The 14,548-nt window shown below is 40.7% G+C and overlaps 1 protein-coding gene across 2 annotated transcripts in view; it reads right to left on the bottom strand.

The window, feature by feature from the left end:
- The window catches only part of Mib1 (MIB E3 ubiquitin protein ligase 1), a 115,024-nt gene that overhangs the window by 49,540 nt on the left and 50,936 nt on the right, over positions 1-14,548 (bottom strand). For both annotated transcript variants that reach the window (XM_076554721.1, XM_076554720.1), the window contains exon 10: positions 7,046-7,153. In XM_076554721.1, coding sequence (XP_076410836.1) covers positions 7,046-7,153 — 108 coding nt within the window. The remainder of the gene's footprint in view (positions 1-7,045; positions 7,154-14,548) is intronic.

Raw genomic sequence — 14,548 nt, 5'->3', positions numbered from 1 at the left:
ACTGTGTTCATGAGAATACTATACTCCAAATGTCAACTTATTCAACTCCAAATGTAAGCCTATTAAAGCATTCCTCCAAAACAGTGACTCTCAACCTGTGTGTCAGTACCTAGCAGACTCTCTAAGTTTTACAGAGTTTGACAACTCATTTGGTGCCCAGAATCATCCAAGTAAATACTGCTGTAATTAAATACAAAACAGGCACTGAACTCAAGATAGTTTTTGTTGTTGTTGTTGAGTTTTCTTTGTTTTGTTTTAAGTATTTGTCTATTATTTTTCAAACAGACGTCAAAGGTAATCTTTATGTAGGCATTTGGTTCAATAACATTTCTTGAAAAGGTAGGAAATTTCTACCTTGTGACTATTTCCAGCTGAATCAAATTAGGAGTCTTTGTCACCTATCAATACTGAGAATAAAGGACTAGCAAGCAACCACATAAAAGGTTTCACCCTCACACTCTGAGCAGCACTGCAGTCAAGCATCCCAGGAAAACAAGCATATGTACACGTACACACACATCCTGACAGAGACAGACACACACACAAACTGATTTTCCAAACCTCCAATATGGATGTTTTTCCTATTATAATTTTTAAAATTCTCTGTGTGTAGTGGGGAAACAGAAAGACAGAGTGACACAAAGAGAGACAGAGAGAGTATGAGTGTTAGTTTGTGGACATGTGGACAGGTGCCCTTGGATGCCAGGGGCAGGTTTTAACCCCTGGGTCTAGAGTTACAGACATGTGAGATACTCAATATGGGTGCTGGAAACTGAACTTAGGTCCTGCATAAAAGGAGTGCATGCTCTTAACCAGAGACATACCTCCAACCCCTCTATTCTAATTTTTACCTTTCCATTTACAAAGGGAACGATCTACTAACACCAACTAAACAGAATAGGAATTATTTATGAATATGAATCTATTATACTTCTGGTTGTTAGGAAACTATTAACTGAAGCCAGGCACGGGCTACCCACTATAATCCCAGCACTAAGGAGGCAAGAGGACCACAGTTTCAAGGCCAGCCTGGATTAAACAGTGAGTTCCAGGATAGCCTGGGCTATATAGTGAGTGAGACTCTGTCTTAAGACAGACAAACAAGTGCCGGGCGGTGGTGGCGCACGCCTTTAATCCCAGCACTCGGGAGGCAGAGCCAGGTGGATCTCTGTGAGTTCGAGGCCAGCCTGGACTACCAAGTGAGTCCCAGGAAAGGCGCAAAGCTACACAGAGAAACCCTGTCTCGAAAAACCAAAAAAAAAAAAAAAACAGACAAACAAGAAGGCAGGCAGTCAGGGAGGGAGGAGAGAGAATAAGGAAGAGGAAGAAAGGAAAAAAGGAAACACGGAAACATAAACACACATACACACACACACACACACACACACACAAACCACCAACTGAAGCATGTGTATACAGCCCCTATCAACAGTTTGTTTATGTAAAAACATTTTAAAAAATTTAAACACTGATATATGACATAAAAGAAAAAAATTTAAAAATTAAAGATTACAGAACACACATGTGTACAATAGGACACTACACTGACATGTTTCTAGATTTCTCCTCTAAATTAGAAAATCAGTGTACTGTAAGTTTTCTTGCTTTCTTCTGAATTATTCTGAATCAGCGTACAGCACGGCGCATCTCAGTGCTGTCCACATAGGCTCTAGGAAGACTCTGTGAAGGACCCTTAGACTAAGCCGAACACTACCCCCCTTTCCTGCCCCTCTCTCCTTTCAGCCATCTAAAAGCTGTCCCTAGCTTGCCTAACAAAATCACAGCCCATACAGTCAGCAAAATCTTGCCCCACAGACCTGCTTCCTCTGTATCTGCTTCCTCTCTGAGTACCTGCATGTGTCTACCAGAACCCACAGCTATTACTCTATTCTCTCTTCTCCAGCTAACGGGGCCTGACTCAGTACCACCGCTCATCCTGTGTCCATTTCATCCTCTGCCCAGCGGCAGCGCTGTCTCTCACTCTGTGGCACAGCTGACTCACTGTGACTGAAGAAGACACTGTGCTGTTTACCCGTTCATCTACTGTATTTGTGACTGCCACAGTTTGGAAATGACCTATTAGTACAGAAGTGCCTGTGCTGGAAGCTGGTCCCCACTGTAGAAGTATTAAGAGGTGGTGGTGAACCTTTCAGGGAGGGGCCTAAGGGAAGGTGGCGAGGCCTTGAAAAGGTGAGTACAGGTCTCACAGCAGCAGGTTACCTTCAGAGATACAAGAGTCTGGCTTCTTCAGGGCATCTTACTTCTCTCTAAATACAATACTTCTCCATCACTCTCTCTCCTGTCTATAGCTGACATTCCAGGTCTCCAACAGTTCCAGTTTTTAAGGGTGAGGGGTCTCTAGTAGCAACTTAATTACTCTGGGAACAAACATCTAAAGCCATTTTGATGGATGGTGGTAATTTTTTTTTTTTTTTTTTTTTTTTTTTGGTTTTTTCGAGACAGGGTTTCTCTGTGTAGCTTTGCGCCTTTCCTGGAGCTCACTTGGTAGCCCAGGCTGGCCTCGAACTCACAGAGATCCGCCTGGCTCTGCCTCCCGAGTGCTGGGATTAAAGGCGTGCGCCACCAACGCCCGGCTTGGATGGTGGTAATTTGAGCCCTGCTTGGTATTTAACAGAAAGACTCCTTTATAATGATCAATCTTGAAACCATTTACCTATTCCCTTCTAATTTTACGGTTTTGTTTTGCTGTTTTCATTAATAAGATAAGCCAGAATTGGACAGAAGTAACATCTGTTTGATTGTTTGTGGTCTTTTTTTTTTTTTTTTTTTTGAGACAGGGTTTCTCTATGTTGCTCTGGCTGTCTTGGAACTCCTATAGACCAGGCTGGCCTTGACTCACCTTGAACTCAAAGATTTACCTGCCTCTGCCTCCTGAGTGCTGGGATTAAAGGTGTGCACCACCACAACCCAACTAATAACATTTGTTTTAAGAAACAAAAAGTGGCCGGGCGTTGGTGGCGCACGCCTTTAATCCCAGCACTCTGGAGTCAGAGCCAGGTGGATCTCTGTGAGTTTGAGGCCAACCTGGGCTACAGAGCGAGATCCAGGACAGGCACCAAAACTATACAGAGAAATCCTGTCTCGGGGGGAAAAAAAAAGAAGCAAAAAACCTGTTCTGTCTACTTCTTCCAGTTGAAAATTTTTAGTTAGAATACATACAAATGATACAAAGTATCATGTTAAAATTGTGCTTTGTTTTCCTTACTCCATATTCCAATCCTTTAAAATATTATCACAGACAATGAATCTTGTGTTTTTAAAGAATGAAAACAAGTTTCCTTGCTACATTACAATACCAGTGGGCTGTAACAGAAGAACCACCTGTCAGGAAACTGAATGTTTTACAAGGAAACTCAGCCCAGTATCATTTTAGAAGCAAAAATCATTTAAATTTTGGGTTTATGGGTTAGGGGAGGTCACTCAATCAGTATGTACTTGCTGTACATACAAACATGACTGGGAGGGAGGGAGAAAGGGAGGGAAGGAGGAAGGGAGGGAGGGAGGGAGAAATTGGGGTCTTATGATGAAGCCTCATATCACTCCTATTACTTAATCCTCAACTTAATTAGTCTTCATAAACCTTAGTAAAATCAACCTACGTTTCCTAATAATGAAATAATGAATGTTCGCATTGTATCTAAAAATAAAGGGCATTCATCCAAACCTCCATTATCTTTTGTCAGCATTCAGGCATCTGCACTGACCTGCTCTTAGGGTCCAGACAGGATATACCTCTGCTGCAGACACTAAGAGCACCCCTGTGAGCATCTGCTATGTTTCCTTATAAAAGGCGGGCCTTGTACACCTCCCGTCTCGCTCTCTCTCTTTCCTCGCTCTCTTCCCCAGGGACCCATCTCTGTCCCTTCTCTGCCACTTCTTTTTCCTCCCACGGGGGCTCTGTTGGATGGTTTGACTCCTTTGTGCCACTTTTATAATACAACATCTTTATACTGTATCAAGGAGGAAAAAAAAAACCTCCTGAGTCCCTGAAGAGACCCAAAATTTGCCCCCATCTGGACACACAAGTTCTCACAGGCCACAATGCCTTAACCTGTCTGTACATTAAGGAGGAAATAAAAAGCAATCCTGTGCTCAGTAAGCCATGCCTGGACAAAGCCAACTTTCCAAAACAGCTTCTGAGCTTTCCTTTAGTCAAAGAAACAGGAAGGAAATATGATGCAGAGTCTATCCCCAGGCCAAGATCCGCTACTATGAGTTATGAGGAAGAAGAAGAAGAAAAAAAAATGGTCAATTTTGTGTCTATCTTGAACTATGAGTTGTATTTATATTTTAATTAAATTTGTAAATAGTTTTTCTTCTAACATTTGAGAAACTGGGTTTTGTGTTGTCTTGTTTTGAACAATAAGGATCCTTTTATTTGCTAATTACCGTTACAAAAACTGACTACATTAGCAAAACTATAATTTTCTTGAATTGATGTCAAAGGCAATCACTCTCCAAATGTTAAGTAAAACCATGTCGAATACAGCATCAGCAGCAAAATGTCGAATTTTATGTTTTTACCACTTTGATCTTCTGAACAATTTAATGGGGAAAAACAGGGAAAATACTATGCTTATGTCCAAGAATGTAAACACGTGACTGCTTAGGTCAAAAACCCTGACTGTGTCTGCAGAGCCTCTCTCCCTCCCTCCCTCCCCTGGAAAGCCACAGTCTACCAAGGATCAGGAGAGACCAAAGACTGCACTCAGTGCTCTGACAAAGCAAGATGGGAAAACATCACACAGTGCCTCTGTGACCAAGAAGCTTCCCAATCACTTCCCCTCAAGACCCGCTAAAGTTCTTTCTGAAAAGTCTGAATAAAGCTTACATCTTACCCTTCCCAGAGAGTCCAGGAAACTCTTACTAAATTTAATCTGACATAGAAATATCATTTTCACACCTCTTCTACAAATTATATAAATCTGCAATGGTTTATAAAACAAGGAGGACGGCACAAGTCCCCGGAGTCTCACTGTTCTAGCTAACGGACAGTCTCTAAACTGAAGGACTATTTTCAAACATCCTACAGCACACAGCTCTAGCTCCAATACGTTCACAGTATAAACTGACCATTTATTTTATATCTGAATTCAGTTAAGCAGGGGGAAAACTTACTGAGGAAAGCAATGTCTGTCATTCCAAACTCCTCAGCTACCCCTATTCTGTAGGCCATCTCCCAGGACAAAGAACTCTAGACACACAAATACACAAGGGTCCCATGTTGCCAGTACAGACAGAGGCTCTTATTGTTTTTAACTAAGGAAAAAGAAATGTAGTTTCAGACTCTTGTTTTTTAGTTCTGTGATTTCAGAGGGGAACTAGTATTTCACTACCTGCTACTACTATGGATTCTGGAGTCACTAAATTGAAAATGAGATATTCAGCTCAATTGCACTCCATTCCCCTAAATCCAACCAAAACAATAACAAAATAAAACTAATTGCCCTCCAACTATAAAACACTAAAATTAACAAGTCTTCTTGTGCGGACAAAAATAGCTGGCTTTATATATTCGTTTTGTGAGACAAAGTCTTGCTATATAATGCTGGAGATCCTCAGACTCATAGCAATTCTCCTGCCTCAGTCTCCCAAGGGTTGAAATTACAATTATATGCCACCATATCTGACAAAGTAACTTTTTAACACACATCTGGATTCTTAAATTCACCATCAAGAAAAATGCAACTTTTACACTACTGCAAATGGAAATCAAGTTATATATTCCACTCATAACAGATACCATGGTAAAAATAACTGTCATGCAGTTGGTGTCTTCAACATTAGTCTGAAGTTTAAGCTCCTGGGTTTGGAGAGATGGCTCAGCAATTAAGAGCATGTACTACTTTGCAAAGGACTCAGGTTCAATCCCAGTACCTACATCATCAGGCAACTGACAACCACCTGTAATCCCACCTCAAAGAAATCTAATGTCACCTTCTGACCTCCAAAGATACCTGTACTCACATGTACAAGCGTGGGTGTACACACACCTGCACCAGCAAATGTACACTGACAGACATATAAGCACAAACGAACTATTTAGTAGTGAAATACCATAAGCTCGTTTTGCCCAATAAGACAAACAATCAGAGAAAAAAAGGAAAGTAACATAAGATCAGGAAGACTTCCTTTTTAAGGATGTATCAAAGAGAGAGAGAGAGAGAGAGAGAGAGAGAGAGAGAGAGGGAAGGAGGGAGGGAGGGAGGGAGGGAGGGAGGGAGGGAGGGAGGAAGGAAGGAAGGAAGGAAGGAAGGAAGGAAGGAAGGAAGGAAGGAAGGAAGGAAGGAAGACTAGCAACTGAAGTATTTAAACTTCTCCCACAGAAGAGTTTGGAGGGTAAAACTACTACATATCCTGCTGGTCTACACTAGAATAAATACAATCCCGATGTCCATTTTTGGGTTTGGTTGGTTGGTTTGTTGTAGCTGTTTTGTTTGTAATGTTACAGTTAACAAAACAAGCTAACCTTCCTACTTTATATACAAACATATGTTCCACCTGGAACTCCAATGACAGTATTTACTGCCCTTTTATAACAAAGTATATGCACTGGCAAGGATAAAAATGCACTGTAAATATTTCAAAATAAAATAAAGCTAAGCAAAAGACAATTACATTGTAAGAAAATAGGACCTCTGAGTGTTAGCTAAAAAAGACCTTGATCCCAAGGGTATATATCCCCTTAATAAATTTCTAATAGGAACTGTGGGTAAGCCCATCAAGGCTCCCAACAGTGTTTCTACCCTGGTAGAAGGAAATCATGTCTAAAATGTTGAGGAATCATTAAAAAGAGAGAGAGGGAAGGATGGAGAGAAAAGGGGAGGGAGGGAGAGAGGGAGGGAAGGAGGGAGAGAGGGAGGGAGGGAGGGAGGAGAAAGGTTTTAACTACCGTTTCTCAATTTTTCATTTGAATCTGGACAACACTAGATGAATACTGAATTTCAAGAATGAAATTCCATCTTGTATAGAATTATTTCTAGAAAAAGTATACTTAAAATATTTTCAAGCTTACTTCACATACCTCTGCTTCTACATCTACATTTTGCTTCAAAAGCAACTTCAAAATATCAACATGTCCATTTTGACTAGCAGCTTGCATAGCTGTGTGGCCAGCACACTGCCCATTTACCTAAAAAAGAAAGGAAAAAGGTTAAGACATGTCACAAATCAGAAATAAGCACATATATATATATGAATTTTTCCATCATGTATAGTATATGATTCTTTGAGAATAATCTAACACTACAAATATCACAACACAGATGACCAACACTATTTAAAGAAAGAGAGCGTGTGTCTGTATACACATGCATGTGGAGGCCACAGGTCCAGATCAGGATGTCTTCCTTGACTGCTCTCCACCTTATCTTTTTCAAACAGGGTCTTTCACTGACCCTGGAGCTCACTGACCACCTAGAGCACCTGGCCAACAAGCTCCAGGGATCTTCCTTCCTCTGCCTCCACAGGACTGTGATTACAGGTATGCCACCATGCCAGCCTATTGCTTGTTTAAAGGTAGGTGCTAGGAATCAAACCCAAGTCCACAGGCTTGAACAACATGTACTTTACAGACTTAGCCATCTTTCCAGTCCCTTGCCCTTTACTTTTCCACTTTGAAAAGGGTTTACTTAGCTTGAATAAATGAACTGCAAATAAAACTTAAGCTACAATATATAGCCTGAATAGAAATGATCAGATAGACACAACATAGGACTAGACTTGACTGCGTTACTCAGAAGGCATGTGACAGTCTAGAAAACAAAAGAATCAACTACGTCTTTGAAAAGAAAATAACAGCAATTACCAATATATCACAAAAATAAATGTATAGTGTAAGTTTCCTGACATGCATTTTCTGTATGACCTCAAATGACTATGCTTAAATGTACCTTTGACAGAAGTAAAACAAAAATTTTGCTTTAAATTTTTAGTACAGATGACATTGTTAAAAGTAACTTTAAGGGGCTGGAGAGATGGCTTAGAGGTTAAGAGCACTGACTACTCTTCCAGAAGTCCTGAGTTCAATTCCCATCAACCACATGGTAGCTCACAACCATCTATAATGAGATCTGGTGCCCCATTCTGGCATGCAAGCAGAACACTGTATATATAATAAATAAATAAAATCTTTAAAAAATTTTATTTTTTTTTAAAAAAATAGACTTGGCTGGCCAAGCAGATTATAATTTTAAGGAAAAAATAAAAAGGCAAGACCCAACTATATTTTGCTTACAAGAAACTAATTCTACCTCTAATGATACACAGAGAGACTCAAAATAAGGCATGAAATAAGATAATCCGCCGGGCGTGGTGGCGCACGCCTTTAATCCCAGCACTCGGGAGGCAGAGCCAGGTGGATCTCTGTGAGTTCGAGGCCAGCCTGGGCTACCAAGTGAGTTCCAGGAAAGGCGCAAAGCTACACAGAGAAACAGTGTCTCGAAAAACCAAAAAAAAAAAAAAAAAAAAAAAAAGAAATAAGATAATCCATGTAAATGGAAATGAAAGAAAGTAGTAATCACCCTACTTGTATCAGATAATATAGACTTTAAATTCAAAGTAGTAAAGGGAAGCAAGAAGCTTGAGGCAAGCCTGAGCTCCATGACAAGCTGAAGAGCAGTGGAGTACATAGAAGGACCATGGTCAAGAAATCCAGGGCAGCCGGGCGGTGCGGTGGTGGCGCACACCTTCAATCCCAGCACTTGAGAGGCAGAGGCAGGCAGATCTCTGTGAGTTCAAGGCCAGCCTGGTCTACAGATCTCTGTGAGTTTCAAAGCTACACAGAGAAACCCTGTCTTGAAAAACCAAAGAAAAGAAAGAAAGAAATCCAGGGCTAGAGATTCATCCAAATAGTCAATAGATTCAATTTCTATTTTTAATAGAAAATACTCAATAGATCAACACAGTGTGTTGGATAGTTTTATGTCAACCTGACACAAGCTAAAGTCATCTGAGAGAAGGGAACTTCAATTAAGAAAATGCTTCCAGGGCTGGAGAGATGGCTCAGCGGTTAAGAGTACTGGCTGTTCTTCCAAGGTCCTGAGTTCAATACCCAGCAACCACATGGTGGCTCACAACCATCCATAATGAGATGTGGTGCCCTCTTCTGGCCTACAGCCATATATGCAGGCGGAACAATGTATACATAATAAATAAATCTAAAAAAGAAGAGGAGGAGGAGGAGGAGGAGGAGGAGGAAGAGGAAGAGGAGGAAAATGCTTCCAGAAAATGAGGTTATATGCAAGCCTGTAGGGCATTTTCCAAATTAGTGATTTATTGTGGGAGGGCTCAGCCTACTGTAGATGATGCCATCCCAGGGCTGGTGGTCCTGGGTTCTATAAGAAAGCAGGCTGAGCAAGACATGAGGAACAAGCTAGTAAGCAGCCCCCCTCCTTGGCCTCTGCATCAGCTCCTGACTCCAGGTTCCTGTCCTGACCTCCTTTGATGATGAAGAGTGATGTAGAAGTGTGAGCCAATTCTTTCCTCCCCAACTTTGCTTTTTAGTCATGGTGTTTCATTGCAGCAATAGAAATCCTAACAATAAAAACCCTAGCAAGAATTTAACATTTCACTTTCATCATTAGACAGAAAGATCAGCCAGACAAAAATCAAAGGAAAAGCAGATAAATCACACTTTAAACTACAGAGAAACTAAAAGAAATCTATACAGTATTTTATCCAAATACTGCAGAATAAACATTTTTCTTAACAGCACACAAAACACTCTCTCAGATACATTATATGATTAGTCTACAACACAGATTTCAACAAAATCTTTAGAATAAATTATATTGAGCTGTTTTTCTTTTTTCTGACCACAGTATGGTTAAAAAAAAAAAAAACTAGGTTTGGTAGGTTTAGAAACTATACAGTATTTGCAGAAATCAGCAATTTATGCATAAATACTAGATCAAGTTAAGTTAAAGCAAATTTAAAAGCTCTTGAAACAAAAATGTAAATACAGCCAAAAATCTGTGGGCTAGGACAAAAGCACTACTCAGCAAGCCTGTCACAATCACCTACATGAAAAAGGCAAAAACTGGAGTTGTAAACTCAGTAGCAGAGCACTTGCCCAGCACATGTAAGGCTCTGGGTTCAGTCTACAGACCTACCAAAACAAAACAGCAGCAAAAGCCAAACATGGTGGTTCAGGCCTGTAATCCCAGTGCTCAGGAGGTAGAGACTGGAGAAATACAAGCTGGAGGCCTGCTTGGACTACACCGAGTTCAGAGCCAGCCGGTCAGAACTATACAGTAAGGTCCGCCTCAACAAGCCAAGAGATGCCCACCCATCCTGGATGGTAAGATCCTCCTGATGAAGACACCACACACTTTGGCTGCAAGACACACATAATCAATCTCTCCACAGGCTGCTGGGGAGCAAAGCCTCGAGTGGCCTTGCCCAGCAATGGGCCCTGCCTACGAGACAGCTGGCCTGCCTGGGAAGGTGCACCTCTGTTCTGCTTCCACTGTTGTACACTCTGCTGCAGTAGTGCTTTTGTCCTCGTCCAGATTTTTGATTATGCTGTATTTACATTGTTGTTTCAAGAGCTTTTAAGTTTGCTTTACTTCTCCTTGATCCATTATTTATGTGTAAATTGCTGATTTCTACAGTATATAATTTCCAAGCCTACTTTCTTTCTTTCTTTTTCAATACTGGTGTAGGCACAACAGTGCTACAACACTAACCTGCCTGGTGCAGCAGTGGCGTGACTCTTATGAGAGGAACCGACTGCATTCTAATTGGCTAGGAAGGATCTCATGCTTGGCACTGTAAAAAAAAAAGTTATGGCTGGATCATAGCCTAGGGGAATTGTTGTGGAATATTACTCTAACTGTGTAAAGGTGTGTTACAATTGTTTCTGCTGCTTTTGTTAACAATGTCAAGACTGTTAACATTTGTTTAATTAAATAAAATTAACCTGGGGCCTCAGTCAGCAACAGGAAATGGTAAGGAAGAACTAAGTGTAGAGGGGGTTGTTTAATGGAGGCTGAGCAGAAGAATGGCCCCCTTTTTTCCCCAGGAGACAGTTAGCTCCTTGCTATTCAGCCTCTCTGAGCGAGCAGAATTTCACCTCAACCTTTGAATCCTGAGTTCTACAGAAGGATAGAAATTTAGATAAAGTTTCCTTTAGCAGCCAAGATAGTGCCTGAGGGAACAGAATTCCCACTTGGCTGCTGCCCTGCACTGCCAGCTGGGACAGCAGTTCCTTAAGGTGCAACCACTGAACTGAATGCAAAACAACAGGGAACCTTCTGTTTTACTACAAGATTTTGCTATCAAACTCTTCTCTAAATTCTAATGTTCATACTCATAGTTTGTGCTGCCCTCAGGTTTGCTCAGAGAAGCTTATTGTTTCCTTTAGGTATGGTTCATGTAGATTCGCAACTGGTCAATGTGCTGAATATAAGTAAGAGTGAGTGCTCAGCTGTGGGAGGGTCATCTCTATCAACCTTCCCCAATCCAAGACTCAAGGAACATCAAAGAAGAGAGGGTGGAAAGGATGTGCCAGTCAGAGAATGGGGAGGAGAGCTGTACACCTGACTTCTAGACAGGGCATAGCTGTTGTACATATCAACCTGCAGCAACTACAGTTAGCACAAGATCAAGCAGTCAGGATTCCAGCAGAGGTGAGAAAGGGGCCCAAGGCCCCACCCTAAGAGGAGTTAGTTGATAGGCAGTTGATAGCTGCTGACAGAGAGGGTCACTGTTCTTTAGGAACATGGCCACTGGTAGGTTATCTATATCAGAGATGGCACCACACCCATGTCATGCATATATATGATCAGAACTACTTGACCTCAAAGTTATTAATAACATTTTCTTTTAAAGAAGGCAAGAAGTTGAGAGAGATTGGGTTGATGGCAGTAGGAAGAGCTGAAGGAGGGTGGTGATAAAAATACATTGTATGAATGTATAACGTTTCTACAAGTACATAAAAATACTATGTACTTTGAAAAGACCCCAAGGGCTGAGGATACAGTTTAGTACTTTAGCACTTGCCTAGCACAGGTAAGGCCCTGCATCCCAATGCTCAGAACCATGAATGAAGATTCAAATAAAGAGCTATGTTAGTTATTAAGGCTTTTCCTTGCTGTGACAAATACCTGAGAATAACAACTTAAGGAAAGTATGATTCTTTTAATATACATTTCTGGGGAGGGTTTATAGTTTCAGACCATCATGGAAAGGTGTGTGTGAAGGGGCAGAACAACTCACATCACAATACCCCAGGAGAGAAGGGGAGGGGGAGAGAGAGAGAGAAATAGAAAATGCCTGTACTGGGCTAGCCTCCCCTCTTTTATTTCATCTGGACCCCCAGTCTATTGGATTGTGTTGCCCACACTGAAGAACAGCCCTTTCCTCCCCGCCCCCACCTTATTTTAATTCTGGAAACACACACACACACACACACACACACACACACACACACACACACACACAATTCACCAATCAATAATCCAGATTAACCACCACACAAGCTAACTTTGTGCTCCAAGTAAGTACAAAAATACCAACACACCAACTCCAAAATCTGTAGAAGAAGGAAATAATGAAGACCAGAGTGTGTGCTGGAGAGCAGGTCAGCATGTGCAAGGCCATGGGTTTGAATACCAGAACCACCAAAGGAAAGGATCAGAATGGAAATAAATAAAACTAAAAATTGAAAATGAAATCAAGAAAACAAAGAGCTGTTCTTTGACAAAATAAAAAAAAAAAAGACAAATCATAAGCTTGACTAAAGAAAAGGGGAATACTCAGACAAAACTGGAGATGAAAAACAAACATTACAACCAAGAGCATGGAAAACCAAAGATTCATTGAGATGATTATATACAGCCATATGTCCACAATGAACAAATTCATGGATACATACATCCTATCAACACTGAATCGTCACAAAATAGAAAACTTGGATAAAAAGTTACATGGAAGAAGGAATCAATAGCAATGTCCCAAAGACATACTTCATTCAACGGCACCTCTCAAGGAAGAACTAATGCCAGTTCTCTTCTATTATTATTCCAAAGTCTATCAAGCAAGCATTATCTTGATATGAAAACTAGACAAGGACACATCCAAAACAAAACTAGAGCCAAGTACCTTTGATGAACACAAATGTAAAAACTCTTTGAAAGATTATTCATCACAATCATGTGTACTTGAAGCAAAAAATGCAAAAGTACTTCAACATCTACAATCAATAAACATGATCATACCACTCAACAAATGAAGGACAGAGAAATAACATGAACATCTCAATGAATGCAGAAAAGTACTTGATTAACAGCACCTAATAGGCTAAATGAGGGAAAGTTGTCAGATTTGAAACAAGGCAAGAATGGCCACTTTGACCATGCATTTATTCAACCTGGCACTGGTAGTCATAGAGCAATCAAACAAGAGAAAAAACAAAGGGCATCTAACCTGGAAGAGGAGGTCAAACTGTCACTGTTTGTAGGTGACATGATTTCTATACAGAAAACCAGAAAAGCAGACAAAGTGGCACATGTCTGTTATCCCAGAATCAGAAGAGCCTGAAGCAGGAGACCAGGCAGGGCTACACAGCAAGATTCTGTCTGAAAAACCCAAGGCAGGGAGAAGGAAAGAATATTAAGTACAGAGGGGGAAAAGGAAGGGAAAGACAGAAGGATAGAAGGCCAGCTCTAAAAAATTCACCAGGCCGGGCGGTGGTGGCGCACGCCTTTAATCCCAGCACTCGGGAGGCAGAGCCAGGTGGATCTCTGTGAGTTCGAGGCCAGCCTGGACTACCAAGTGAGCTCCAGGAAAGGCGCAAAGCTACACAGAGAAACCCTGTCTCGAAAAACCAAAAACAAAAAACAAAAAAAAATAAAATAAAAAAAAATAAAAAAATTCACCAGAACACCACTTGAGTTAATAAATGTCACCAACAAATTCCAAGACACGAGCATTAGCAGCACTGGCATATCTCAATAGCAAACCATCTGAAGTAGGAAACTTCAATCCCAGTTACAACTGGTACTCAAAAAGCAAATAAGAATAAATTTGACCAGAGAGGTCAAATATTTCTACAAAGAAATTCTAAACTACTGAGGAAAGAAACTGAAGAGGACACATAAATACAGAAAGACATGCAAACTTCATGTATTACGAGAATAGAAAAACATCCAAAGAGCCCAAAGCAAGCTACAATGTATCCCAGTGACAATTCCTGACAGAACCGAAAAACTAAAAATCTAATGAACACGCACGCACGCACATGTCATCTTGAGCAGGAAGAACAAAACAGAGAGTAGCAGAGACTATTACAGTACTGATTTCAAGATATAATCAAAACTATAATAATTAAAACAGCGAGACATTGACACAAAACAAACAACCCCTGCATTAATAACAAGCTGATTTTTTGGAACTGGCAGCTGAAGATACATAGTGGAGAAAAGAGTATTTTCAGTAGCTAGTACTGAAAATACTGTCTATCCACATGAATAATAAAAGTAGGTTCATGCTTCTTATCAATTGCAAGAGCAAATTCTAAAAGGCT

Source organism: Peromyscus maniculatus, chromosome 19, assembly GCF_049852395.1.
Source record: "Peromyscus maniculatus bairdii isolate BWxNUB_F1_BW_parent chromosome 19, HU_Pman_BW_mat_3.1, whole genome shotgun sequence".
Classification (NCBI taxonomy): domain Eukaryota; kingdom Metazoa; phylum Chordata; class Mammalia; order Rodentia; family Cricetidae; genus Peromyscus; species Peromyscus maniculatus.
The sequence above is the reverse complement of the archived record's forward strand: the minus strand, read 5'-3'. Positions and strand labels throughout refer to the sequence as shown.